This window comes from Malaclemys terrapin, chromosome 18 (assembly GCF_027887155.1).
Source record: "Malaclemys terrapin pileata isolate rMalTer1 chromosome 18, rMalTer1.hap1, whole genome shotgun sequence".
NCBI lineage: Eukaryota > Metazoa > Chordata > Testudines > Emydidae > Malaclemys > Malaclemys terrapin.
The window spans coordinates 18,830,425-18,857,853 of record NC_071522.1 but is presented as its reverse complement, the minus strand read 5'-3'; the positions used below and the strand labels follow the sequence as shown (position 1 = coordinate 18,857,853).

At 45.1% G+C, this 27,429-nt stretch overlaps 1 protein-coding gene across 1 annotated transcript in view; it reads right to left on the bottom strand.

The window, feature by feature from the left end:
* The window catches only part of CUX1 (cut like homeobox 1), a 380,489-nt gene that overhangs the window by 16,986 nt on the left and 336,074 nt on the right, over positions 1 to 27,429 (bottom strand). The window contains exons 15-20 of the mRNA XM_054008638.1: positions 11,343 to 11,479; positions 9,980 to 10,046; positions 7,699 to 7,811; positions 7,028 to 7,144; positions 2,805 to 2,888; positions 1,031 to 1,087 (exon numbers count right to left, since the gene is read on the bottom strand). Of these exons, the coding sequence (XP_053864613.1) occupies positions 1,031 to 1,087; positions 2,805 to 2,888; positions 7,028 to 7,144; positions 7,699 to 7,811; positions 9,980 to 10,046; positions 11,343 to 11,479 (575 nt within the window). The remainder of the gene's footprint in view (positions 1 to 1,030; positions 1,088 to 2,804; positions 2,889 to 7,027; positions 7,145 to 7,698; positions 7,812 to 9,979; positions 10,047 to 11,342; positions 11,480 to 27,429) is intronic.

The following is a 27,429-nucleotide window of genomic DNA, read 5'->3' as shown; positions in this document are numbered from 1 at the left end:
AGTTTTTTTAACTAACCACTGAGGCCTCCATAGTCCATTATACAGCAGCAGAAAGGAGACATCTTCCCTGTACACTCCCCCGGCAACACACCACCTTCTGCAAGTCACCTCTAACTGATGTCAAGGGAAAAAGCCAAACACTTCTAAAAGAACATTCTCTTAAATGAAAGCCAATGCAACGCTAACCATCTGGCCCCCTCCCAGCCCGGTTCAGGACACCATGTCATGTGAGTCGTGTGGCCATGGGCTGGGTCTGAGATTTGCCCCCTCAGCCATTCTGGAATCCAGTCAGCTGTCTCCCTAATGATGCAAACACCCGGAGGAAGGGACAGCAAGAGAGGAAATGTTTGTCCTTATCGCCTCTTCTGAAGTGGAGCCATTTGCAAAGACTCCGTAGGAGAGTTAAGAGTGGAAGAAGCGACTGTCTGTCCTTATTAACTCACAAGGTCCAAGTGGCGTCAACAAAACATTCGTAAAATAATCTACTCTGAGCGCACCGAGCTGGGACCCAGTGCTCAAGGGCTCAGAAAACAGGAGGTGAGTGGAGCATATGTGACGAGAGAGAAATGTTTATAACCAGAAGAAAATGTACTTGGCGGCTGCTACTTTTCAGAGGTCCTTTTGCTAAGAGTGAAAGTATTTATGTTTAAAAACAAAAAAGTTTCCTTCACAGCTCAGCTTCCCATGCAAGAACTGGCTGCAGAGAAGTCCTAGTTCTGTATCTGGGACATCAGCCTGATGCCATTGTGTCTGAAACTAGGTTGTCACAAGCACAGCATGATTCATAGCTCTGCCACAGGATCAGAGGGCAGCAATGCTGGCTTGAACGGCAACCAGCAAACCCAGGATGGAAAATTCTGTCAAGGATCTGAAAGCAACCCTGTATACAGGAGCGTGTGATGTTTGGCAATTTCCGAAGACGAAGGAAGGTCCTTGTTGAAAGCAAAGAGAACAACAAACTCTTTGGCATGATGAAAGCAACAAATGGAGACCGAGAATTATGTATTGTAGGTAACCTGCCGTCACTTACCATACTGAGGGTGGCTTTATCCCAAGGACTGAGGCTCAGATATTTCCTCTGGCGTTCCTGAAAGGAAATGGCACAAGAGGTTTCATTTGGGGCTAGAAGTGCTCATTTTAGGTTTGGAGAAATACAGGAGAGGCTTGTTGCAAGCCAAGCAGCACTTTCTACCTCTCATGGAAGGGAGAGATGTAAGTAGTAGGCCAAGATTAACTGCCCTCTACTCCCAAATCTACCCCCACCAATGTTCTTACTCTAGCGGTTTGATGTCCAGATGTCAGCTACTACCTGCCCTTTCCCAAAGGGTCCAAGCGTTTCTTTCCACCTTGTTACTGTGATTATTTATTGCTCAATTTTCCCAATTAGTATTCACTCTGCTGCCACTGGCATTTGTGCCATGCAGCTGTAGAGCAAAGAGGTAGTCTCAATACACATCTGGGAGCCTGGAGCTACTGGGTTATCGCCCGGACTCCTTCAATGGTCTGGCCCAAGGCACAACCTCTCTGCTTCAGCTTCCCCATCTGTAAAATGGGGATAAATACTACTGCCCTGCCTTCCTGCTGGGGTGCTGGGAGGGAGGAATTTTTAAGATTAAAACAGCAGGATGAACAGCAACCCTGCATGAACTGACAATCCTGGTCCTAGGATTGTGAAATAATTCCCTCCCCCACAAAAAACCAAAACACCCCAAACCAAAGAACTGCTTCAGTCTAAGAAGTCTGGCGGTGGAAGTGAGGGTTAGGTGCATGAAAAGTTTTGCTTGAATGGAAAAATGCCATTTTAAATGTCTCCTGGTTCCTAACTGCCTGGTTCATCACTCTGGAAGGCATTTTCTGATATGCCCAGACCAACCAACTGGGAACACGAACAGGACTGATTTCAGAGTAGCAGCCGTGTTAGTCTGTATCCGCAAAAAGAACAGGAGTACTTGTGGCACCTTAGAGACTAACAAATTTATTAGAGCATAAGCTTTCGTGGACTACAGAAGTGGGCTGTAGTCCACGAAAGCTTATGCTCTAATAAATTTGTTAGTCTCTAAGTAGACAGGACTGAGTAAGGAAGCCTGCACCATGGTTGTTGCGGCTAGCCAGGGACCTCTTCCCTTCCTATGCACCAAGAAGCCTCTTCCACCAGCACATGCTGTGGAACCTCATGGGCTGGGGGAGAACATTGCAGTAGCAACGAAACATACAGCAGTGCCCCTTTGTCATGCTTTGGCTGTGGACCAATACAGGATGGGAGACAAAGCTGTGATCCGGCTTCAGGGAGTTTACTAGGGGAAACACACACAGACACACACACACACACACACTTATTTTTTTCCAAAGCCGTTCTGTGATTAAGGGCTGTCTATGGTTATGAATTAGAGTGAGCCTTTCAAAGCCCTGGTGTTGCTCTTCAGATACCATCTTCAAAAGAGCACCACGTGAGAAGACGTGTAGGCCCATGCACTGAGCTGCCCACGAAGTGCTGTGGGACACGCATGTCCTGTGCACGCCAGTCCCATGGAACTGAGGTACCCACTGCTAACTCCTGTGTGGGAGAGGTGGAGTTTGGAGGGAAAGTGAAGAGTGAGAGAGAGCAAGAGACACCCCTCCTCCCCACACACACTTAACAAAGATACTAAATGTCAAAATATCCTGGTGTGCTAATCATTTAGAACCCAATCCAGTGAGGTGCTCAGTGCGCCCAACCCTCATCGTCTTCATGGGGACGGGAGCGCAATTCAGCACCTTGCCAGACAGGGCCCTCAGGAGTAGAGAACCCCTCTGCCTTTCCGTACCTTCCTGCTGAAAGAGGAGAAGGGGTCCAGGCGCTCTTCGTACTGGGTGGAGTAGCGGAGCTCTGTGTCGTCACTGCTGCCGCCCTACAGGAATCAAACAAGAAGTTAGCTTCCTTCTCCTCTGCTGACAGCTGGGCTGGGCGGCACAAGAGTTACTTTCTACCCAGTCCTTTCCTGGGGGCAGATGACTCCCTGCAGCACCGTTCACCCACTGGAGAGCTCCATTTTTGGGGTGAGCCATGGACTCTACATTCATTCCCAAGCAACGGGGAAGCAGAAGACTTAGCCAGGCAACTTTCTTTGCTCACCCTAATTAATCTTTGTAATTAAAAGGGGCACCTTACTTAATTAAGGGCATCCGACCAAGTTTCTGCCCTTTGCGCATGTGCACACACATATTTAGGGGCTGGGGAGAGCTTAAAAGAGACTTTATAAATCTGAGCATGAGAAATGTTTTAAGTGGATTCAGCATCCTACCCTATAAATGTACGGTTCATTCCTTTAGGCAGAAGCACAGGAATTGGATACTGGGATGGAACACTGAGCCATTGCAAATTGGTGGGAGATATAGCAATAGTTATACTGGGACACTGACACCTCTAAGGGCTTGGGTGATCTTATCCCCACTTTACAAATGGGGAAACCAAGGCACGGAGACATCAAGTGACTTGCCCAAGGTTATGCAGAGCGGACCTGATTCTCCCCTGCCTTGCCCCCGGTGATAGTCACTGACCCCAGTGCAGAGTGGGTGTAAAATGCTTCCTAATCAGGAGAACAACTCCTTGCAGAGGTATGAGTGACTGGGCAATGGGGAAGCAAGACTAGAATCCAAGTCTCCTGGCTCCAAGCCCCACTCCCATCACCCCAGACAATCCCTGCTCAACTACACATATGGTGGTAGCCTGTGCAATTCTGTGCACAGGGTAAAAACTCAGTCCAATGACTGAGTTGATCAGTGCTCCAAAGTTGGACTTGCATACTCAAGCAAAGCAGAAAAGGCATTTAAACAAAACCCTTTTGTTTACCGGCAGTTTTGTGTTTCCTTTGCTCCTGTTTTAGGTAAATAACAGCATCTTATACCACCCACCTCAGCTGCATGATCGAACAATGAAGTCAGAATTATCTGTTTGCAACACCACAGAATGTTCTTGCCATGGAAATGCTTAGGATGTCATAAATCCAGCATACTAGCTCTGATGGATCAGGTAAGAGGGAGAGAGGAGCTCGGGGGGAGGGGGGAAGCACTATTTAAACACACATCTATTAGCAGCCAAAAGGGCAAGGGGAAATTGTGAAAAACCCCTGAAAGGGGGTGAGAGATGTAGATCTTATTTATGCACATTATGTTCTCAAGCAAGCTCCATCCTGATCTCAAGTTTCTCCCAGTATGGAAGTCCCCATTTCATAACCATATAGCCGGCTCTGAATTAAACTCACAATGAGCACTTCTTGAAAGCCCTATGTGAGGCTACAAGTCCGCAAACTGTGCTCCAACTTATTAAAATATCATCCAGATTCCAAGCCTGCTTACTGATTCCTCCTCAAACCACCCCAACAACAACATTTGATGTACCCAGGTAAAACAATGACCTCCTCCAAAGCGTTTTAGCTCATACAAACAGTGCATAGTGTGGACACAGAGTCAGTACAATGCATTGGATCTTAGGACGTGTCTGAATGGATAATAATTTCCATGCATTGATATGCATAGATTTACTGATTTGGTACTAATTTATCAGGCTTTGGTCCCATTTGCTGCTCTTGCTTTTGGATTTTCCCACTTTTTTCTTTGCCACTGGGGGGTTTAAGTAGGCTTAAAACACAGGAACTAAAAATGTAAAATCCCCTACGGTGCTGGAGTTTGCTGCTCTGTCAACTTGTTCTATTTATGCATTGGTGTCTTATGATTCCATATCTGCCTGCCTCAAGCTTTAATTATGAGGGTGCATCATATTTACAATGCTGCTGTTAGCCAGCTGTCCCTATTTTTCCATCTCTGCAATGTCTTTGTCATCATACAATTTTAAAATTATGATGTTGACCTTTAAGATATCTTTCAAGACTCATTACTACATGTTCCTTCTTGTTCTGCCCAGTCATCCAGCCATGATCTCGTGGTTCCCTCTCAGCAGAGTAAATCCCAAGTTGAATGAACCTTTAGTGAATATGCCCCTATGTTCTGGAATATGATACACAGGCCACTGCATCTCATAGTCCTTGGCTTAGATTAGATCCCAGGTTAGGGCTCATGCATTCATTATATGCATGCCTTATTTTATGATCTTTGATTATTATTTTTAACCAGTCACATGTCTCATTAGGTGCTCTATGTTGTCACCCTCCAGGGTAGTTTTCTGTACATGATTCAGTGCTCCTTGTACAATGAGGATGATATTCTGGTGTAGTAAATACAGAGATACACTCTTCCATTTTAATAGGAAAAGTAAACATAACAGCATAAGGCCCAACCCAGTTCATCCCTTATGAGACTAATAAGAGATGCTCAGGATCAGTCTTTAATATATATAGAACCTTCCTCTAGAAGGATCCCAAAGAAATTTAAGATATTGATCCATAAAATGGATTCAGTTCACCCACTACTGAAATGCAGCCACCTCTGGAATGAATCATAGCATTTGTAGTACAGCAGAGACCACCACCATGCAGCAGGTCAGGACAAGAAGCGGATTTTTAGGACAGTTTTCCTACAATGCATCTATTTTCATTTTAGAACAAAACAAACAAAAGGTTTGAACATGACTGGACATTTCAGCTTGAAGACGCAGCTACCATGAAAAGCTCTTCAAAATGTCAGCTTACACAGTTTTCTTAACAGTTGTGACAGGGTCTCTTTGGCCATTGATATGGAGGGAGATTTCTGCGTGTTAAAATCCCACCTGCGTGCCAAGGGAGAAAGTCCTCATACATCAGACATTCTAGCAAGCAACAAGGAGGGGAGATGATGTCTGAGTATTGTTTGAGCAGTGACGTTTGAGTATTGTGTGGCTCTGTACACCTTTACGTCGTTATTTCATGTTTGTGTATTACGGAGAGGCTTATTCTCTCTCTTGTTATGCGCTTTAGCCTCTCTGCTTTGGAGCATGACAGACCCACACCATTGCTAGTATATGCTGTACTAGGAAAGGTCAGTGGCTAGCACCTTGTAAAGGAGAGGAGCGCTCTCTGCTGGCCAGAAGGGGTTCTGTAAGAGGCACGACAGAGTTTCTAGTTCAGTATAGCAGGAGAGGGGTAATTCTCTCTCTGTTTGTCACCCGTCATCACTCGCAATTGCACATGAAAAACGGAAATCAGTTGCCACAGTAGTATGCAGGGGAAGGTGCAGAAAACTGGTGACTAATGCACAGGGAACAAAGCCTTTTGTCACGAACTGTAATCTCAGAGGTCGCCACTCCACAGTTCCTGAGATCAGTGAGTTGAATGAGCACACTGTTCTGTGAAAGGGAGCACGTGCCACATAAATCTCTTTGTTAAATTCCTCAGTGCAACTCTTACATGCGCTGGGACGCAAGAATGAGTCACTTTTTTGACACAGGCTGAATTATTTCTCAGACTCTGAATAAGTTCAGGAGTTGTTTTAACTCCTTGGTGCCTGGCCAGTCAGGAGCAACTGTGTCCCTGCAGGTGGAGAACAAGTGTGTGAACACCAAAGCATATTGCATTGGCACCTTGTGGCAGGAAATGCCAACTCTTGGCCTCAGAGGGTAGCTCCATCAGTGAGATGTTTAAAACCAGCCATTAGCGATTATACTGGAGGGAGATGGGGTGTGTGACCAAAGGTGTAGAGGACAATCCTGAAGCAGCAGGGAGATGGCCCAAGTGCCCTGATACTGTAGATCTTTTCCATCTCCAATTTCTATGATTCTGAGTCTTGCATGTAGGATTTATAGGGGCAACTTTCTATCAAGCTACTCCACACAAAAGGGATAAGGTGACCTTCAAACAGGCTGTCCCCAATCGTGGAATGTTTGGGCTACCCAAAGCCTAGGAACTGGACAGGCAGGAGAGGTAATGACTGTGCTCTAATGTGGTTTTAGGCATGGGTCAAGCAGGGGTGAGTGAAAAGATTCACTGTCATCCCTTTGCAAATGAACAAAGACAGTTACATATATTTTCCAGTTCCCCAGTACAGTGGATCTCACAGAATGGGGACACATTAGCCTCCAAGGGACAACAGCTGAGATAGAGACAGGCTCCGCACTCACCCGGCCAGGGTAGCTCTGGAGGAACTTGATCTTTTCATATAGCTTGATATTATCAGCTCTCATGTTGTCCAGTTCACTTTGGAGAGCCTGCATTGTGTGCTGCATCATGCGGTTCTCCTGCAACACACAGAACAAATGCCGCTAGCTGGAGGACCCAGTGTTTGCAGATTCTTTGGGAAGGGAATTGGTGATTTAACTTGTCCTGGGCAGAAATAAAATCCCCTCCCAACCACTGGGTAAGTTGCTGGGCTGAGTCCAGCAGAGACAAAGCACAGGTGCAATCAGCAAAGGGTTTGCCTCCAAGGAGGGTCCTTCCAACCACAGATCAAAATGAATTAGTGTAAACAAAAATAGGGAGAGAGAACTATTCCCACTTGGGGTTCAACGCAGTGCTAAGGGACTTCAACCCTAAGAAGTGCAATAACTGCCCAGAAATGCATGTCCGGGAGTGTCTTTTTACCATAATATTAATCCCTAGCTCTCACGTGGCACTTGTCATCAGTAGAGCTCCAATTGTTTTACAAAGGTCAGTATCATTATCCCCGTTCAACAGATGGGGAAACTGAGGCAGAGAGGGGCTGTGACTTGCCCAAGGTCACCCATCAGACCAGTGGCAGAGACAGGGATAGAACCCAGGTCCAGCATTCTAAAGTCAGGTCTTTGTAACATACCGCTTCTAATTCTTGGTTCCTTGTACGGAAGCGCTCCCTCTGACTGGAGATGATGGACAGCAGGGAATCCATCTGCCCCTCGGGAAGTGAAGCACTGGGAGATGGAGGATAACCTAGGAAGCAGAGCTAACCGTGAGAGACCATCCTCAGCCAGCAGACATTCAAGGAAGATAAACAACACATGGCACTTCTATGGCACCGTCCACCGGAGGGTTTAAAGGACTTCACCGATGGCTAATTAATGACGCTGGATGGAAAAACTTAGACAACACATTTTTTTCCTCTTAGAATTTGCCAATTCACTGAAATTGAAATGTTTTGCAGAGATTGTTCAATTTCTACAAAATTCCTCTGGAAACCGTCAGGATTCTGATAAAAATATGCCCAGTTTCCTACCAGCTGCTCTGCCCAGGTTCCCAGCAGCCCTGGCTCTCCGGCTCCCCGGTCCTTGCCAGCTTAGGGTGCCCTGCTCCTGGGAAGCACCCCAGGCAGACCTGGAGCTGAGATTCCCAGTAGAGCTGGGTGGAGAATGGTAATTCCATTTTACGGAGAATTCTGAACATTTTTTTTTTCATAGCAAATTGGAATGAAACAGAAATTTGAACATTAAAAATCCTCTGGGAAAGGGAATTACTGTTGCTGTCCAGCTCTAGTAATTAATCAAAATTTAACTCTCCCCTGAGGTAGGTGTTACTATCTCTACTGTAGGGGGGCAACTAATCTCTACACCCCTTAGGGGGATATTTTCCCTAAGGCGACCCCATTGGCCCTGTTGGGAGGGGGGGGGGCACACTCACTTGCCAGCAGCGCCTGCTCACAATGGGCTGATTCCCAGCAATCCCCGGCTGTCCTGGTCACACTCCCTAGCCAGTGAATCTCCCCCACTTTCTGGGCTGCATTGACCCCCTCCTGTGGCAGGTTTTGCAGTAGTGGAAACACTGGCAAAGGTCTCTTCAGCCCCTTCCCAAAGCCTGTGAAATGGTGTGAGTACGTAACTCCACTGCATGGCCGTCCCCTCCAATGGCCTTGTGAAGGAGGTCAGGCATCTCTAGGGGTTTACACAGGACAGCAGATGATAAATATGTCCTAGAAGGCAGCGACTCAGCGAGTCTGCACAGTGGAGCTATTCATAGCAGCAGGATGGGTGGCTTCAGGTTGTTTTTGCTTGGTGGAACTGTTGCCATGATATTGTTTATCATTCTACTTAAAAACCTTTCTAAACAAAAAGGAAAGGAAATGGGTTCTTTTCCAGTGGAGCCAACAGTCATCATTTATTTGATTCATTTTCTCCTACAGCCCATGCAGCAAACAGCAAATGTAAAGGAAACATTTCACTCTCTGGCTCTGGGGGGAATTCACTCTGGAATGATCAAAAGTTGAAGCACGGGGTATTTTAGTTTCTGTCTGAATTCTACGTGTATTTGAAAGGAACAGTAGAGCGGCTACAGGGGGAAGCTGATCTGCTGTATTGTGTAGGGCTGTACTTTAGGGAGAAAATATCAGCAGAAGCAACAGTCAGTGACTCTGCGCAGTGAGAACCAGTCAACCAACTATTCTTGATAGCTGCGCCATGTGGTTAAACCCCTTCCCAAGACTGTCAGCATTTGCTCTTCAACAAGGCAAATCTGCTACAATAGATTAGTGACAGAGCGGGAATGAACCTCTGCATGCAGATGTGATTTGGGAAGAGACTGTCGGGGTGCTGACACAAACTGCTGGAAGTACTGCAGCAGAATCTCTTCTGCAGGAAGGGGATGGAGGAACTTGCTGAGGAACAATGGCTAACAAGGGCTGATTTTGAGGGATGATCTCCCTGAAGTTAACAGGAGATGGAGGTGCTCAACACTCCTGAAAACCAGGCCCAAGGAGAGTTTAACAAAAGGTCTGTACCTACTTAGGAATTCATGGCTGTTATGTTGCACACCATGGCAACCTTGAGCGTCAGGATAGAACTCTGATTCTTCAGCTCTGAAAGCACAGGTCCCAACCATTAAGGAAACAGTGCATCTCTACCAGCTGTCCAAGGTAGAGTGCCTCAGCAAACCTCAGCACACCCTTCAACTGGATCTCCCATAACACAGCTGCTTCCCTGGCATGGTTAGCTTACTACTTACAAACGTGACCCAGTTAGGTACTCAGCAAGTTCAGTGTCTGGTGTATGGACCCCATAGATAGTATGTAAAGTTGTGATCTTCCATAGCCCCAGTGTCTGTGCTGAGCTCCCTGGAACACACAGCTCCCAAACAGCAAAGCATAAACTGGACTCAGTCCAGGCTCTTACCATAAAAACGGGCTGTAGCTTCCTTAATGGGGTCTGGAATTGTCTCTAGACTGTGAACAGCAGCACCCTGGGTAGAGAAATCAGATGTGAATAGGAACTCTTAGTGTAGGTGAGTAGCACGGTCAGAAGGTGAGGGAACCCCACACCCGATCAGAGCAATAGTTCATCAAATGCATTCTCTTGTCCCAGCTGTGGCCCATACCACATTCTTTGGTGGTGGTTTTAAGATTATGCTTTTCCATATTCTGGGAACAAGGGCTACAAATTACAGAATTCCTGGGGAAGTTCATGGGCTGAACTGTGCAAATGAAGATGGTCAATGCTCTGACTTCTGCCCCAGAGACATTTTCATTGTATTGACACCGGTGGCTGTACCCAATGCTTCAGTTCAGCCAGCAGCATTAAGTTTCAACCCACCTAAAAGGCTTGAATATAAATATGCAAAGCAGAAGAATGCAGGCAGACTCTGAAACAACAGAAGCATTCCTGAGTGCTCAGGGAGAGTTTGGGGTGACGAGAACATCAGAATGGAAATCAGGAGAGCCAACGTGGCCGTAACATATTTAGCCCAATAAGGCATCTCTGTCCAAATCTCAAACCTGAACCTTTTCTTAATGTTGGGATAAATTTTGGTTTAAGTTCCTCCTTTCTGGTTTCCCAGCAGGCTTCCCCATCATTGCTGAAATCCATCTCAGAGTCTCAGAAGGTTTGCCAACCCCTCCAGGGTCCTAGTAGTGGCCCTCAAGTCTTGTGAGGAATGGGAACACTCTCGAGTTGGGCATAAGGAGGCAGAGATGAATTCTGGGGTCTAGGGAAACTAGATCAGGAAATATTTTTATAGATCAGTTAACTCAGCAGAGAGAATGAAGAACTGAGAGCCTAGCTTGGAGTAGCACAGAGGTTTTTAAGGCTCATGGGAGTGGGGTGATGGAGAAGATTTTGAGGGATGTATCTGGGATAGTAGAAGGGGTGGAAGGCAGAGAAGTGGGGGAAAGGAAAAGGAACTGAATGCAAATAAAGCTTTTGTAATCAATGGGTTGGTCTACACTGGGGGGGATTGATCCAAGATATGCAACTTCAGCTACGTGAATAGCGTAGCTGAAGTCGAAGCATCTTGGATTGAATTACCTGGGGTCCACACGGCGTGGGATCGACGGCCGCGGCTCCCCCGTCAACTGCGCTACCGCCGCTCGCTCTGGTGGAGTTCCGGAGTCGACGGTGAGCTCATTCGGGGATCGATATATCGTGCCTTAACGAGACGCGATATATCGATCCCGGATAAATCGATTGCTACCCGCCAATACGGTGGGTAGTGAAGACATACCCAATAGGTCAGCAACTGGAAGGAAACCTTTGGAATTACCTCGGCATCAGGGCGATGCACCGAAGACATGGACTGGATAGTGCTGAGGTCATGCTCCAGGTTGGTGATGAGCTCTTTCTGATCAGCAACAGTAGAAACGGCTTCCGTGAACTGGATCTGCAGCTCAGCACAGCGTGCTGAAAAACAAAGCCCGTGAAACTGGCTGGTCAGTGTGGAGGGCCTTGACCTAGCTCCCTTTTCCTCCCACCCAGCTTCCCCTTTGGTCTGATGCATGCAGCATCTGCTGCTCTCGAAGAAATATGCAAATTCAGCTGCCTAACATGATGTCACGAGCCTCCTCAGGTACCAGTTTTCATCCTGGGGCCATCCTTTACCACATCTCACGCAGCTTTCGACTGATTGCTGCAGATAGAATCATCTGTTCCTCGGAGCTGACCATCCCTGTACGTTCATTTCATTGATCTGATTTCAGATTATCTACTCCCATGTGTTGCCTGATTGATTCTCTGTCATGGTTATTTCTGAATGGTACAGAAAGTGCTGTGGCTTTCTGAATGGCTAGCACACTCCTCCACCTTTCTCATTTCAAAAAACAACATGCTGTGGGGAAGAAGGAAGGTTTTACATCATGAGACCCAGAACACTGAATGATGCACTAACAACCCTGTTGCATTCCTATTGTCTCGTCCTGTTCGATTCTACAGGTTTCTGAGGGAGGAACCCATCATGCACTGGGGTGCCAGTGCAATGTGACTGATTGATAACAGTGCTACTGAACAGCTGTCTTCACAGGTGCCCAATGCTACAAGCCCAACCACAACCACATGCTGGGCACAATGAACTGGGGCAACGTGGCCTTGTTTTAGTCTTGCACAGTGGCCATCTGAGGTCAGTTATGAATGGCAAGGGCTATAAAAGCCATTTAGCCTAAGAGCTGCACAACATCCCATTTGCAAGAGCCAGGGCTTGTGCATTATATCTGCGGCTCTGGAACTCAATAGCAGTGAAAAAATAACTTCCTGCATGTGCTCAGTACTGTCAGTATTGCTCACGTAGCTTATTCCACTGGCAAAACACACAAAGGGCTTAATTTCGGCCGAGTAGAGAGGCTCCTGCGCTATAAGGCATGGCTCCAGATCAGAACTTCCGCACAGTTCAGGAGAGTTTGGATGCGGTGTTCTGGTTCAGACCCATCCCTATTACGCTTCTAAGATGAAAATGTTTTTGAGATTCCTGAGCAAAAGGAACAAAAGCACTCACACGCAGTTCTGAAAGTGAGGCTGTGAAAATGGCAGAGTGGGGCTTCACGTTTTTGATCACTCAGTGTTTCCAGACCCAATGCGCTCAGTTCACAAGTAACAACAAAACTTAGCCAGGGATCTGAGAGTCAGGCTAGGTTCTTTCTTATTGACTGTAACCAGTTAAAGGAGCTGCAGGTTAAATGGCTGCTTTGTGTCAGGCCTGGAAAACAACACTGTCTACGGGGGTTTCCACATGTGTCACCGATTGGAACTTGCCAACCAATTCTGCTGATGCACAAGAAGATCCCCCTTTCTGAGCTGGGCTGGCTCTGCAGGGCTGCCAGGAATAAGCGGCAGTAAAAGCTTATTTTTGTCCCTATTGTTGACCAAGCAGATTGGACTGATTTACTTACTGGCCTTGTGTGAGTCAATAGCAGAGGCAATAGGTAAGCACGTGCCAATCTTAAAATAACTTTTCTGAATAAAATCACACCTTAAAACATGACAAGCAATTTTCTATGCAAGAAACAATCTCTAGATGACTAAAACTAGGAACTTAGAATGAAAGTCCCTGTTCAACACTAATGTCACAGCTATACACATCTCTACACACACAGAATACCATTAAACCAATGTGTCTTGAACTTACTAAGAAAGAATTAGGGCCTGCTATGCTACAAATGAATTTCTCTTTCAATATGATCATGTACCCACCAGTTATAGACTCCATCTGTATCTCTTGGTATTAGGAAAATCCAGCTCTCCATCTGTTTAAGCTTAGTAAAAAATAATACACTAGAGGTATAGAATCATAGAAGATAAGGATTGGAAGAGCCCTCCGGAGGTCATCTAGTCCAACCCCCTATTCAAAGCAGGACCAACACCAACTAAATCATCCCAGACAGAGCTTTGTCAAGCCGGGCCTTAAAAACCTCTAAGGATGGAGATTCCACCACCTCCCTAGGGAACCCATTCCAGTGCTTCACCACCCTCCTAGTGAAATAGTGTTTCCTAATATCCAACTAGACCTCCCCCACTGCAACTTGAGACCATTGCTCCTTGTTCTGTCATCTGCCACCACTGAGAACAGCTGAGCTCCATCCTCTTTGGAACCCCCCTTCAGGTAGTTGAAGACTGCTATCAAATCCCCCCTCACCCTTCTCTTCTGCAGACTAAATAAGCCCAGGTCCCTCAGCCTCTCCTTGTAAGTCATGTGCTCCAGCCCCCTGATAATTTTTGTTGCCCTCTGCTGGACTCTCTCCAATTTGTCCACATATTTTCTGTAGCGGGGGGCCCAAAACTGGATGCAGCACTCCAGATGTAGCCTCACCAGTGCCGAATAGAGGGGAATAATCACTTCCCTCTATCTGCTGGCAATGCTCCTACCAATGCAGCCCAATATGCCATTAGCCTTCTTGGCAACAAGGGCACACTGCTGACTCATATCCAGCTTCTCATCCACTGTAATCCCCAGGTCCTTTTCTGCAGAACTGCTGCCTAGCCAGTTGGTTCCCAACCTGTAGCAGTGCATGGGATTCTTCAGTCCTAAGTGCAGGACTCTGCACTTGTCCTTGCTGAACCTCATCAGATTTCTTTTGGCCCAATCCTCCAATTTGTCTAGGTCAATCTGGACCCTAGCCCGACTCTCCAGCATATCTACCTCTCCCTCCAACTTAGTGTCATCTGCGAACTTGCTGAAGGTGCAATCCATCCCATCATCCAGATCATTAATAAAGATGTTGAACAAAACCGGCCCCAGGACCGACCCCTGAGGCACTCCGCTTGATACCGGCTGCCAAGTAGACATCGAGCTGTTGATCACTACCCATTGAGCCTGACGATCTAGCCAGCTTTCTATCCACCTTATAGTCCATTCATCCAATCCATACTTTTTAAAACTTGCTGGCAAGAATGCTGTGGGAGACCATATCAAAAGCTTTGCTAAAGTATATAGATTTGAATCCTGCAGTTTTCATACAGGCAAAACTTTCATTAGCCTCAGTGAAGAGTATAGGATCAAGCCCACAGATATGAATTTTCAGGTGGGTGAAAAAACTTAGTTAACAGCTGGTAGAGTCCCCCACTGATGATGCACCTAGTAATTAGTTTTTTTTTTTTTAAAGGAAAAAGGAGATGAGAAACTATTAACGAACTAAAACTTAAATGTCACTAATTAGTTCGAACTATTCCTAATTATTTTTCCTAGGTTCTCGTTGACACCGCTACAGAGCTCTGACTCAGGCCGAGGATGGTTAAGAAGGAACTGAGGGCGTTGGGTCTTGCGCGTGTTAGATGAGGCACCAACGGCGTTGCGAATGCTCACTGCGCGGGTGACCCAGACGGACACTGCTACCGAAAATCTCTCATCAACGGCACCAGGACACACCGACAGCTGGAGTGGAGCCCCCAAAGGGACACATCTCGAAGAGTCTCAGTAACTGCACAGGGTGAGTAACGGTCTGTTGTCTGAATTCCAAACAGCTGGGAGGCAAAATGCTCATTTATCAGAAGTTGGATAGTAAGAGATGCTTAGATTCCATGTGAAGCCAGGGCAGACTCTTACAGGTCCTTAAACACCTCTTTGAAGTCATCCAAGTGTCGTTTTGAGTCATGCAAAGCGTTTACAGAAAAAGCCCAAATCACATGCAAACCTCGGCTGGTTTGGAGCTTTACTACAAACCTGAAACTAAGCCCTGAAAGTCTGGCTATGGTTTGTGACCCTTTAGCTTGAGTCTGGGCTGATGTAGATTCCCTGTGAAACCATGCAGGGTGTGTGCTTTTGACAGAAAACCAGGTGCAATCTGGCAGGTCTGATTGTATCTTGCAGTGAGATTTTGAGCTTGTTAGAATCTGCAACTTATGAAAGTTCAAAGTTGCTAGTGCCACACTAGTCCCACAACGCCCTGTGATCCAAAATTGCAGCATTGCCTGCACTCCTACTGTTTACCAGTCATCATGGCCTGGGTTGTTGTTTTTTTAAACCTGCAATTCAAAGATAATTGATCCGCCTAGACAAAGAGGGCAAAAGATTAGAGCGCAGCACTGGGAACCAGGAGACCTGGCTCCTAGCCTCAGATCTGAAACTAACTCACTTCTTGGGCTTGGGGTCCCTTTCCTTTGCTGTGTGACTGCATTCCCCATTTGTGAAATGCCAGCAGTGCTTTCCCTACCTTACAGAGGTATTGTGAGGAGGAATGGTTTGTGAATCAGAGAGATCATTTAACACAAGGTGCTATATTAATGCCAACTCTTATTATTGACCGTCTCAAACACTACTTACACAGCAGGTAGCTGCATAAGGTCAGAGCATGTTTACAGGGAAAAAGAGATATATATGGCAGGCACAATCCAGTTATTTATTTTTGCTGCATATATGTTCAAAATCCATTACACAACATTTCACAATTTTGGGGCAGGAGGGCTGGGGCTGAGAACTCTTATATATAAAGATACAGTATAAATGATCAGCAAACAGCAGTATCTGTACAGTTGTAATAGAACTACAGTACTCCTAGAGGGTGCTGTTCCTTAAGAAATGTGAGAGGGTTACTCTATGCTCTTCCAAATGTTTGCACTTGGGAGAACCCGTGAATTCACTATAGTCAAAGGAATATTTCCAGATACAAAATATTTGGAAATAACAAAGCCTCTTCCCTAAAAAAAAAAAATTAGGGCCCAATTCTGCAGTATGCTCAGCATCAGTTAATGTCCACTGGCCCCAATCCTGTGCCCACAGACATTAACCCCGGCAGGAGCAGGACTGGCCCCATTGGTATGAGTGCAGGTGGAAAGTGCTCTGCACCTTGCAAGATTGGCATGTAGAGGATAGCAAGTCCAGGGAAAGGGAAATGTTTCCTTTAATCTTAATCCTGGGCACGGGGAAATGTAGCACTCATAAAGCAACCGATTATAGCACTAGCTAGAGAGAGTGGTAGAGGGAGGAGGAGCACAGAGATCTGGAAGTTTGCTAGAGGTATCACTGGGTACTGTGTGCTTGTATCCTGTTGGGGAAAAGTGTCAGAAAGGGACTACAAAGTTTTGCTAAGCTTGTCATGGAATGAAGGGAGATGGTCATGGAGGGCTCAGAGACAGGGGTCAAATGGGGATGGGTCAGATAACCAGCTAAATGTCTAGGTGCCAGTTGAACCTTGGATTTGCCAACTGTTAATTCATACTCAAGAACTAAATTAGTTTAAAACATTGGAGGAATCTTTACTTGGACACATTCAGCGGCAGTATAAAAGCATCAGCGTAAGAGGGATGAGAAATCAATCAAGATTATTTTGCACTTGTACAGCATCTTTTATCTGGGGATCTCAAAGTGTTTTACCAAGGTGGGTCAGTATCATTATCGCCATTTTACGGAGGGGAAAACTGAGGCACAACAGTGCCCAATGTAACACAGTGAATCAGCAGCAGAACTGGAAACAGAAGCCAGATCTCCTAACTCCCACTTTCCAGCTCTGATCACAAGGAAACATTGCCTGCCCAAGTAGAAAAAATTCAAAACATCCTTTTCATTCATTCATTTTCCAGTGGCTCCGTGGACACCTGTCAGTATATACAAATACACGCCTCAAAGTTTACACGCAAAGGAAACATTAATTTTGGGTCTTATTTTTTGGGGCAGTGGGATTTTTTGATGTACAAAAGAGCCCCAAAAGGTATTTTTTTCCCTCTGCTTTTTTCCAAACCTTAGAAACCTCAAGAATACTGAATTGACGACTTATGTTCTTAGGCAGACCAGAGGACTGGAATGGAAGTTCTCTCAATCCTTATTGGAACTTTCCTTCTAAATATTCTTCAGGTGCTTGAGTTAAATTGTTAGTTTGTTTTTTAATAAGGAAAGTACCCATGCCCGGCCTCAACTGGCTGGATTTTAAATGGAGTAAAAAAGGGTTCTCTCAATTGCTCAGGTTTCACTCCTTGGTACTGGCCATGTCATAATTCTACTGATTCTCCAGTCATCCACAGAGTGTCTTCCAGGAAAACAGAGTAGACACAGCTTGAGTTTCTAATGTAAAAGACAATGAAAATGAGAACAATCCACCCTTCCTCTTGATATGCCTCTTTTCAGGCTTTGATTATCATCACTAAAAATAAAAAAGGGGCACCCCCCCTCTTTTTGCTTCTATGCAAATCATCTTTAACTTCACCCAGTACATAGAATAACCTGCATTAGTGGGTTAGAATGCCTACGTCTTAAGCTTTCAGCTAGAACAAAAGAATATCTTTTTTTTTTCCGGTATGTTGCCACATTTAACAGAACTCACTGTAACCCTTCAGACTTTCATATGCATTGAAGCAGTTTAAGGTAAGTGAGCTTTCATGGATTGTTCAACTTCCAGTGAACATACTGCAAGAGATAATGGCACAAATAAGCTAAAGTCCTGGGAAAACTAGAATTCTCAACTGTACTATTCATTCTCAAACTTGATGGCCTCTAGCATACTTGACAGGTACAACTCAGTCTGAATTACTAGGGCTCTCAGTGCTTCTAGCACTTTGTCAAGGGTGGTGATGAACTGAAACAATCGGACAATCTTATGAACTCAACCAGCACCATGAACAAAGTATCAACACCTCCGGAAACCTGTCACTCTGTATGTTAGTGCTGTCTGGAGCGAGAATGGTCCTTTTACCTGTCAACTCAGCCTGACAAGGATAAAATATGGTGCAATTGGAAACAGAATATTACTGAAAAATCTTGTACTTTCCTGGGAGTATCTGAAGAGGCAACAGAGAGAGAGATTTGGAGCGGTTACTGTTTATGAGAAGCTAGCTTGAGACGGAAGCATATCATCACATTCTAGACTGATTGAGTGAGGCTGAAAGTCTGTACCTTTGATTTCCAGATCCACCAGCCTTACACTCCATTTGCACCATTACAATGGTTGTTAGGGGTTGGGGAAAATTCTGGCTCAAAGCCTTCAATTTGCTTCTGACTTGTTGATTGTGCCATACTTACTTTAAAAAAAGATACAAATTTACACAATGGCTTTGAAAGAAAAACTAACAAGAGACTGGCTGAAACAAATTCTGCAGTTTTCAAGGGTCCTGAGAGTTGGTGTGTATGAAATCCTAATGAGAATTTTGCTGGTTATGCCCATCTCTAAAAGTAACATTTGAGCCTCTGTCTAAATCTAGTAATTTCAACAAAACAGTTTTGAATGTATCATTGCAAGATTTTTCTAGAAGAGCTAGAAATCACATTAAAGTTCTCAAAGACAGACATCTTGCATAACTGCAACAGAACGATCTTACTATATGCTTCTTTTCTCATTTGATTTAAGCCATTCTGCTGTGCAAATAATATGAAAACTGAGGAGTAACAAGGACCCCTACCTAAACTGTTCACAATACTGGCAGCATTCATGAGATAAGCCAGTGGGTACCATTGCCAAGACAAATCCGGTTTGCTTATCTTTTCTAATTCCAACAGCACTGTGTTGGAATTCTACGCCAGCAGGGAGGTGGGGAGGTAATTTAATTTGTCTGACTTTCTGTCATGGGTGGCACTGGGATTCCTCTAACTAGTACGCCAGCCAGGGGCTGGGGTTTGACATTTGTACAATGCTGGAGTTCTGATCCACCGCAGTAAAGACAAAACCATCTTTAACATCCTTTGTTGCCTGAGAAGGCAGACAGGAATATGAGCCTGGCAAAGAATATCCTCTCAGGCATATGGGCGCTCAGCATTGTGTATCCTGAAACAGGCGTTTCTATACAAGCTGGCAGAAGCACAGCAAGATTCCCAGGCTGCTGAGTGATGCATGCCCATGTGAGAGATTAGAATTGAGCCCTAAACCCTTGCAAGATAACTAGTTTAAGGTGACAGGTTTCAGAGTAGCAGCCGTGTTAGTCTGTATCCGCAAAAAGAACAGGAGTACTTGTGGCACCTTAGAGACTAACAAATTTATTAGAGCATTCAAAGAAGTGGGCTGTAGCCCACGAAAGCTTATGCGCAAATAAATTTGTTAGTCTCTAAGGTGCCACAAGGACTCCTGTTCTTTTTAGTTTAAGGTGAGCTCAGTTGTAGTTGAGATATATTGCCACTATTGATTCTAACTGGGCTATAAACGCTATCCTCCATGTAGGTCTTTTGTGCTATTAAACCTGAATCTTGTCACCTGGATTTTAGCAAAACCACCACTGTCACAGAAATAAGAGCTAAATTGGGGCTCCCATCTGGTAAATGAATTTTTCTATTGGGTAATTGCCTATGGGGTGATGTTTACACGAGTCCCTGGAGGTCATGAAGCAATTTAAATGACTCACTTCAGTCAGATGAGAACTGGCATGCGTGTCAAATGTCAATCCGTTTCCCTAGCATGCTCGAAAAGAGCTAGTTGGGGAATGCTGAGGCTAGGTGAGCATGTTTCCGGTGGTGGTGAAGATGGCCCAATTGGAGAACTGGGTCATAGAAGTTAGTGATGGAAAACCCCTCTTACATACAAACAGCTTGCATGAGGATAAAAGGTCAGAAGCCATTACTGTTAGGAGCTTAGTGAAAACACAAAAGACTGAGGGAAAAGCCTTCATGAAACACACACAATTGAAAATTGGAATCCAGCATTTGAAAAAGAAAATAACTAACGGACAAGTGGCCATGTGCAAATATGCCTCCCAGAAATTGAGGGCACAAAGAATCTTCCTGATTTAGGAAAGGAAAGGTGTCAAATCATAATGAACGAAAGCCTCTGTCCCCTTGATTTCTTGGGTGTGAGATCTTAGAAGCATTTCTGAATTACTCAACTTATGGACTGATCCAACTCCTATTGAGAACAATGGGAGTTGGAGCAAGTCTCTTGAAGGACTGGATCATTTAGGAAGACGACTCTTATGACAGGGATTTTTGAAAAGGATCATGTAATGCCCAGAAGGGCTGACCTGGCAGAGTGGAGTGAATAAAGGCATCTCCTGACCAGAGAGTACTGAAAAGGAAAAGGCTAACGCTGAGTGATCTTTAGTGATTCATCCAAAGTACTGTCTGATGGACAGCATCATAGGTGAAGGCATCTGCAGGCCCGTGGGTCTTAAAAGGGTTTTGCTGTCCACTTGAAAAGATTAGGGCTGACCACATTGGCATCCAAAGGAAGAGAACAAAGATGGTACAAAAAGGTTGACTGTAATAGGTTTAGACCAATCATGAATGTTCTGGCTAAGTTTGATAGCAACTTGCACTGAATTATTTGCCCATCCTTTTCATTTGTGAGAGTATCATCAGTTTTAGACTTGAACAGTTTTCCTCCTTACTCAGAAGGTTAAAATTCTTGTCTTTAATATCAAGAAAAAAAAATACTGACAGCCTGAGCCTTGGATGGCACTTCAACCATGACAGTTAAGAGTCCAGCAGATGTACACACATCAGAAGCATGTTCATAATAAAGAAGGCCTGACAGTTCTCAGAGTGATAAGAACTTCAAGTCATGGAAATAATCCTAGTGATTGGACTCGCTTGACAAATCATGTGCAGCATGTGTTTTCACAGATGGAGGAAACTGAGATGCAACAGCAATTTAGTTCGAGATTATATGGCCTGACAAATGAGAGGCAAGCTTTATGATTCCACTAGTTGATAGCTTGTTTTCTAAATGTCTTGGACACCCTGGATTTAGATAACTGCAGAAAACAAGAACAGCAGTGATTTGGCAAGCTAGAAGAGAATCGTAGAATCATAGAATATCAGGGTTAGAAGGGACCTCAAGAGGTTATCTAGTCCAACCCCCTGCTCAAAGCAGGACCAATTCCCAACTAAATCATCCCAGCCAGGGCTTTGTCAAGCTGGGCCTTAAAAACCTCCAAGGAAGGAGACTCCACCACCTCCCTAGGTAACGCATTTCAGTGCTTCACCACCCTCCTAGTGAAATAGTGTTTCCTAATATCCAACCTGGACCTCCCCCACTGCAACTTGAGACCATTGCTCCTTGTTCTGTCATCTGCCACCACTGAGAACAGCCGAGCTCTATCCTCTTTGGAACCCCCCTTCAGGTAGTTGAAGGCTGCTATCAAATCCCCCCTCATTCTTCTCTTCTGGAGACTAAACAATCCCAGTTCCCTCAGCCTCTCCTCATAAGTCATGTGCTCCAGATCCCTAATCATTTTTGTTGCCCTCGGCTGGACTCTTTCCAATTTTTCCACATCCTTCTTGTAGTGTGGGGCCCAAAACTGGACACAGTATTCTAGATGAGGCCTCACCAATGTCAAATAAAGGGGAACGATCACATTCCTTGATCTGCTGGCAGTGCCCCTACTTATACAGCCCAAAATGCCGTTAGCCTTCTTGGCAACAAGAGCACACTGTTGACTCATATCCAGCTTCTCGTCCACTGTGACCCCTAGGTCCTTTTCTGCAGAACTGCTACCTAGCCATTTGGTCCCTAGTCTGTAGCAGTGCATGGGATTCTTCTGTCCTAAGTGCAGGACTCTGCACTTGTTCTTGTTGAACCTCATCAGGTTTTTTTTGGCCCAATCCTTTAATTTGTCTAGGTCCCTCTGTATCCGATCCCTACGCTCTAGTGTATCTACCATACCTCCTAGTTTAGTGTCATCTGCAAACTTGCTGAGAGTGCAGTCCACACCATCCTCCAGATCATTAATAAAGATATTAAACAAAACCGGCCCCAGGACCGACCCTTGGGGCACTCCGCTTGAAACCGGCTGCCAACTAGACATGGAGCCATTGATCACTACCGGTTGAGCCCGATGATCTAGTCAGCTTTCTATCCACCTTACAGTCCATTCATCCAGCCCATACTTCTTTAACTTGGCGGCAAGAATACTGTGGGAGACCATATCAAAAGCTTTGCTAAAGTCAAGGAATAACACATCCACTGCTTTCCCGTCATCCACAGAGCCAGTTATCTCATCATAGAAGGCAATTAGGTTAGTCAGGCACGACTTCCCCTTGGTGAACCCATGCTTACTGTTCCTGATCACTTTCCTCTCCTCTAAGTGTTTCATAATTGATTCCTTGAGGACCTGCTCCATGATTTTTCCAGGGACTGAGGTGAGGCTGACTGGCCTGTAGTTCCCCGGATCCTCCTTCTTCCCTTTTTTAAAGATGGGCACTACATTAGCCTTTTTCCAGTCATCCGGGAGACTTAAAAAAACCAACAACAACAACAACAAAAAACTCTCTTTATTCTCTTAGAAGTGGACAGGCAGAATGGAAGTGCATTGAAACATAGATGGCTTGGAGGTTCTAAGATTACTTTATTGACTGGAAAGGAGATGTTTTTACAGCGATTACGACTTGCAATGCCCCTCTTTGATAGGTCAGAACTTGAAGGATTGAGAAACAGACATGGAGTCTGTGATTTACACAAGGTCAAAACTAGTCTGTGACAGAGCCAGGGATGGAACCCAGGCACTGAAGCAGCAAGTCAGGAGACCTTCTGGTACCTCAACTTTCTTAGCTTATTGATCATCTTTTCTTTTTTCTCTCCCCATAGTTAGGCCTGATTTGTTGTGAATAGTTATTTAGAAGCAGTGAAGTTGAAATGTGTATTTTTCTACATAGGGAAGTAAATTCTAATCTCTTTTGGAATATCTGTCCCAAGACCTGCCTTTGCAACCCAACGAGATTAATCTCCTGCTGCCATGGTAGAGCCCGGAAAGAAAATCACATTTACATATTGCTCTTTTTGTGGAGGCAAGATAGTGATGTCTGACCTCCCTAACCAACACCTCAGATGCTTTGGTGAAGGGCACTTGGCCCAATAGATGTCCCCCCCATCTGAAATTCACTGCTGGGCTCCACAAGGATTAGGAGTCATAGTCTAAGTTTCAGGCTCTTTGTCGAGTTGGGGTACATCAATGCATTTTGGGGAGGTCTGGAAAGTTCTCTCAGCATTCAGCAAATGGAAGAAAGAAAGGGAGAGATGGCACCCTCATCCCCCAGAGCCCTGCTCCTCTTCTAAGAGATACAGAGATCATGGATGCACCTACATCCAAGAGAACTATTTGGTGCAGGAAGTTCAGTGTCTGGGTCAGCAGTCTTAGAGACACGATTGGGGTGCTGATAATGCTGTAGTCTCCTTTTTCTGCCTTGCATCAGCTCCAGTGAGATCAGTCTTTTGTGCCTATCAAAGCACCCGTTAGTACCTGCCTCATTGAAGTTTTAAATTATTCCATTAGTAAAGGACATTCCTGTTGAAGAGGTTGTAGAGGTCAGAATCCAAAACAACTTGTATCCTCCCATAGAAGAGGATATAGCAGAAGCATCATCATCACTCCTGCCAAAATGGTCTCATCAGGAGTGTAGAGATATTTGACTTTGAAAAAATAATCAATTCTTTGAGGAGGCACCAAATATCACTCTGCTTTCCATAGAGTTGGTGAGATGAAGGCTGGTATCTTCCATAAAGTACTTAGTCATGCCTCTCAGCCTTCATTAACAAATACAGCAACTCTGCACGAATGACTGTTCCAGGTGTCAGACAAACTGAACCTTGTCTTGAGCAGTGAAAAGTTTGAACATCCAAACTCTATTTCTTTAATAGTGTCTGAAGGAGGCATGGGCAGTCAGCTCTCAGATCACCACCCTAGGCGACAAAGATGCCCAGAAGATAGAGCTAGCCTGGAAGTCAGATTAGTCAGTCACTTTACAGATGAGTAGCAATGAAGCTGTGGTTATTTATTACATCTGTACCTGGCACAAGACCATTCCTAGAGTATCTCACCTTCTTCAGGAGTTTAAAAAGGGGGCAAAAAAGATAGCAGCTGAGGATCAGAAAGTTGTGAAAAGCATTCTCTAAAAGCTTCCTCTAATGCTCAGGCAATCTGCCCAATCTGTAGCCACAGCTGTGACCATTAGAAGTCTCCCGGCTGAAGTGCACTGGTGTCTCTGCAGACATTCAGAATATAGCATAAAACTTTCCAAAGGATTCTGGGTCAGTGCACAGGTACACCCCAAAAGAGAAAACTGATTAGGGCAACACTCAAAGAACTCTGGAATCAGCTAGCATTTGACACACTTCATGCCTTTCCCACTGGAATCCATAAAAATTGTGTGTGTGTTGGGGAGAGGGGGGAAGGGAGAAAGGAGCCCAGAGACAGCCAATGGTAACATCTGCTGACATATTTATGCACCAAGGAAAAACCTCATCTTCAAACCAGGGACGTCGGATTCATCTGCCGCAGATGAGTAAGCAAATTCATGCTAGTCTAAGTGAATAAAAGGACCAATCTGGAAGGAGTATATTATTGCCTCTATTTCCTTTTATTTCAGAGAGCCGCTAGAAGAGGATGAATTTTCTTAATCACTTGGATCAGAAAAGACAGAGGTCCATGACTATTTTAAGATGGAATGGCTTTCCTATGTACACTACTACGTCTCTAGAACTTTAAAGTGGGAGAATGGGCCAGGTATTTCAAGTCTTAGTCTCAGAATGAGAGAATATCCTATTGAGGACAATTATCAGGTCTATGCACAAAAGCAAAGAAATGCGGAGAGCTCACAGATGTTCTTCCCTTTCAGCCTCTCACACCAATATCAGGTCAGAAAGGTGGAATATGTCAATGTTGATGTCCCTGTCATTGTTCACTGGAACAAGAGACTGCTTTGCGGCATCTGAGACCAGCTGCCCCATTGCCTTTTGCCTGAAAAGTTCAAGGTACATTTAGGACAGCTTCTGCCCTTCCTGTCCAACTTGCAATAAATCATTAGTTATTTTTTCATTTTTACTATACTGGAAATGAAAGTTAAAAGGTCACTTGCACTGTTAATAAAAACAATGCAAACTGGAGGCAAGAGAAAAAAGAATCATGGCTGGTGATCTGATCTGATATTCAGTAGCATCTGCCTGTTTGACTAGCTAGAAAAGATGATCACACCCATCTAGATTAGCAGGATTATAGGAAGGAAATAACTTTTTATCTTGGCTAAATAACACACATTACAATAAATTAACGTCCTTTATATAGCCTCTCTTACAGCCAGTTTCTTGTCAATGGTTTTGAAATATCTCCAAGGTAGCTGTTGCAAAATTAGAGCCAACTAATCAAGTAAACTACCAAAATTCATTAGGACAATAGCTTACATTATACATACTCTGTGCAGAGCACTCGAAAGCTTATGTAACGGAAAGGAACCAACAAGACAGGGAGCCAAATTTACACAATTAGCACAGCTCCATTGACTTAAATAGATCTATGCTTATTTATGCTGAAAAACTGGCCTACTGTATGTTGAGTTCAAAAGATTTAAAAACAAAAACACACATTGATATACATTGGCATTGAAGTACTGCAGCACTGACAGTCCAGGAAGGAGATTTCATAAACATTTGAGAGGGGCTTACATCTGCAACACTCAGTGGCTGTCATTAAAAAGTCAACATTTACCTACAGATTCCACCGTTACTGGTTGTTTCCTTTTCCAACTCTACGGGGAAACGCTGATACCAGATTTCAGAGCGGCAGCCATGTTAGTCTGTGTCAGCAAAAACAATGACGAGTCCTTGTGGCACATTAGAGACTAACCAATTTATTGGGGCAAAAGCTTTCGTGGGCTAGAACCCACTTCATCGGATGCATGGAGTGAAAATTACAGTAAGCAGGTATAAATATACAGCACATGAAAACATGGGAGTTGCCTTACCAAGTGGGGGGTCAGTGCTAACGAGGCCAATTCAATCATGGTGGATGTGGCCCATTCCCAACAGTTGACAAGAAGGTGAGAGTATCAACAGGGATAAAATTATTTCCCTCTGTTGATATTCATCCCTTCTTGTCAACTGTTGGGAATGGGCCACATCCACCCTAATTGAATTGGCCTCATTTGCACTGACCCCCCACTTGGTAGGGCAACTCCCATCTTCTCATGTGCTGTATATTTATACCTGCTTACTGTAATTTTCACTCCATGCATCCGATGAAGTGGGTTCTAGCCTACAAAAGCTTATGCCCAAATAAATGTGTTAGTCTCTAAGGTGCCACAAGGACGCCTTGTTGTTTTTGCTGATATCAGAGACACTGTGTAGTAAAGAAAAGACAGTTACCTTTTCCATAACTGGTGTTCTTCGAGATGTGTTGCTCATGTCTAATAGGTGTGCGTGCTCGCCACGTGCACCGGTGCTGGAAGTTTTTCCCCTAGCAGTACTTGTAGGGGAACACCCCACCCCCCAGTTCCTTCTTGCCAGACAACTCTGACAGAGGGGAAGGAGGGTGGGATGTGGAATAGACATGAGCAACACATCTCAAAGAACACCAGCTACGGAAAAGGTAACTGTCTTTTCTTCTTCGAGTGATTGCTCATGTGTATTCCACAATAGGTGATTCCAAGCTATATCTGTTGGAGGTGGGAAGGAGTTCACAAACTCTCAGGACAGAAAACGGCCCTGCCAAACCTGGCGTCCTCTCTGGTCTGAGAGACAATCGCATAATGCGAGGTGAACGTGTGAACTGAAGACCACGTGGTAGCCCTACAAATGTCCTGAATGAGGACATGGGCCCAAAAGGCAGCCAACGAGGCCTGCACCTTAGTCGAGTGTGCCTTCACAATTGGTGGCAGAGGGATTCCCGCCAGGTCATAACAGGTACAGACGCACAAGGTGATCCGGTTGGAGAGCCGCTGAGTGGAGATCGGCCGACCTTTCATGCGCTCGGCTGAGGTGATGAACAGTTGCAAGGACTTTCTGAACAGCTTAGTCCACTCCAGGTAAAAAGCCAGAGCCCATTTCACGTCTAACGTGTGGAGGTGGTGTTCCTCACTGGATGCATGGGGTTTGGGGCAAAGGACCGGCAGAAAAATGTCCTGACCCATGTGATAGGCGGAGACCACTTTCGGGAGGAACAAAGGGTGTGGGCGGAGCTGGACCTTATCTTTATGGAACACCGTGTACGGGGCTTGGAGGTCAGGGCCCTGAGTTCTGAGACCCGCC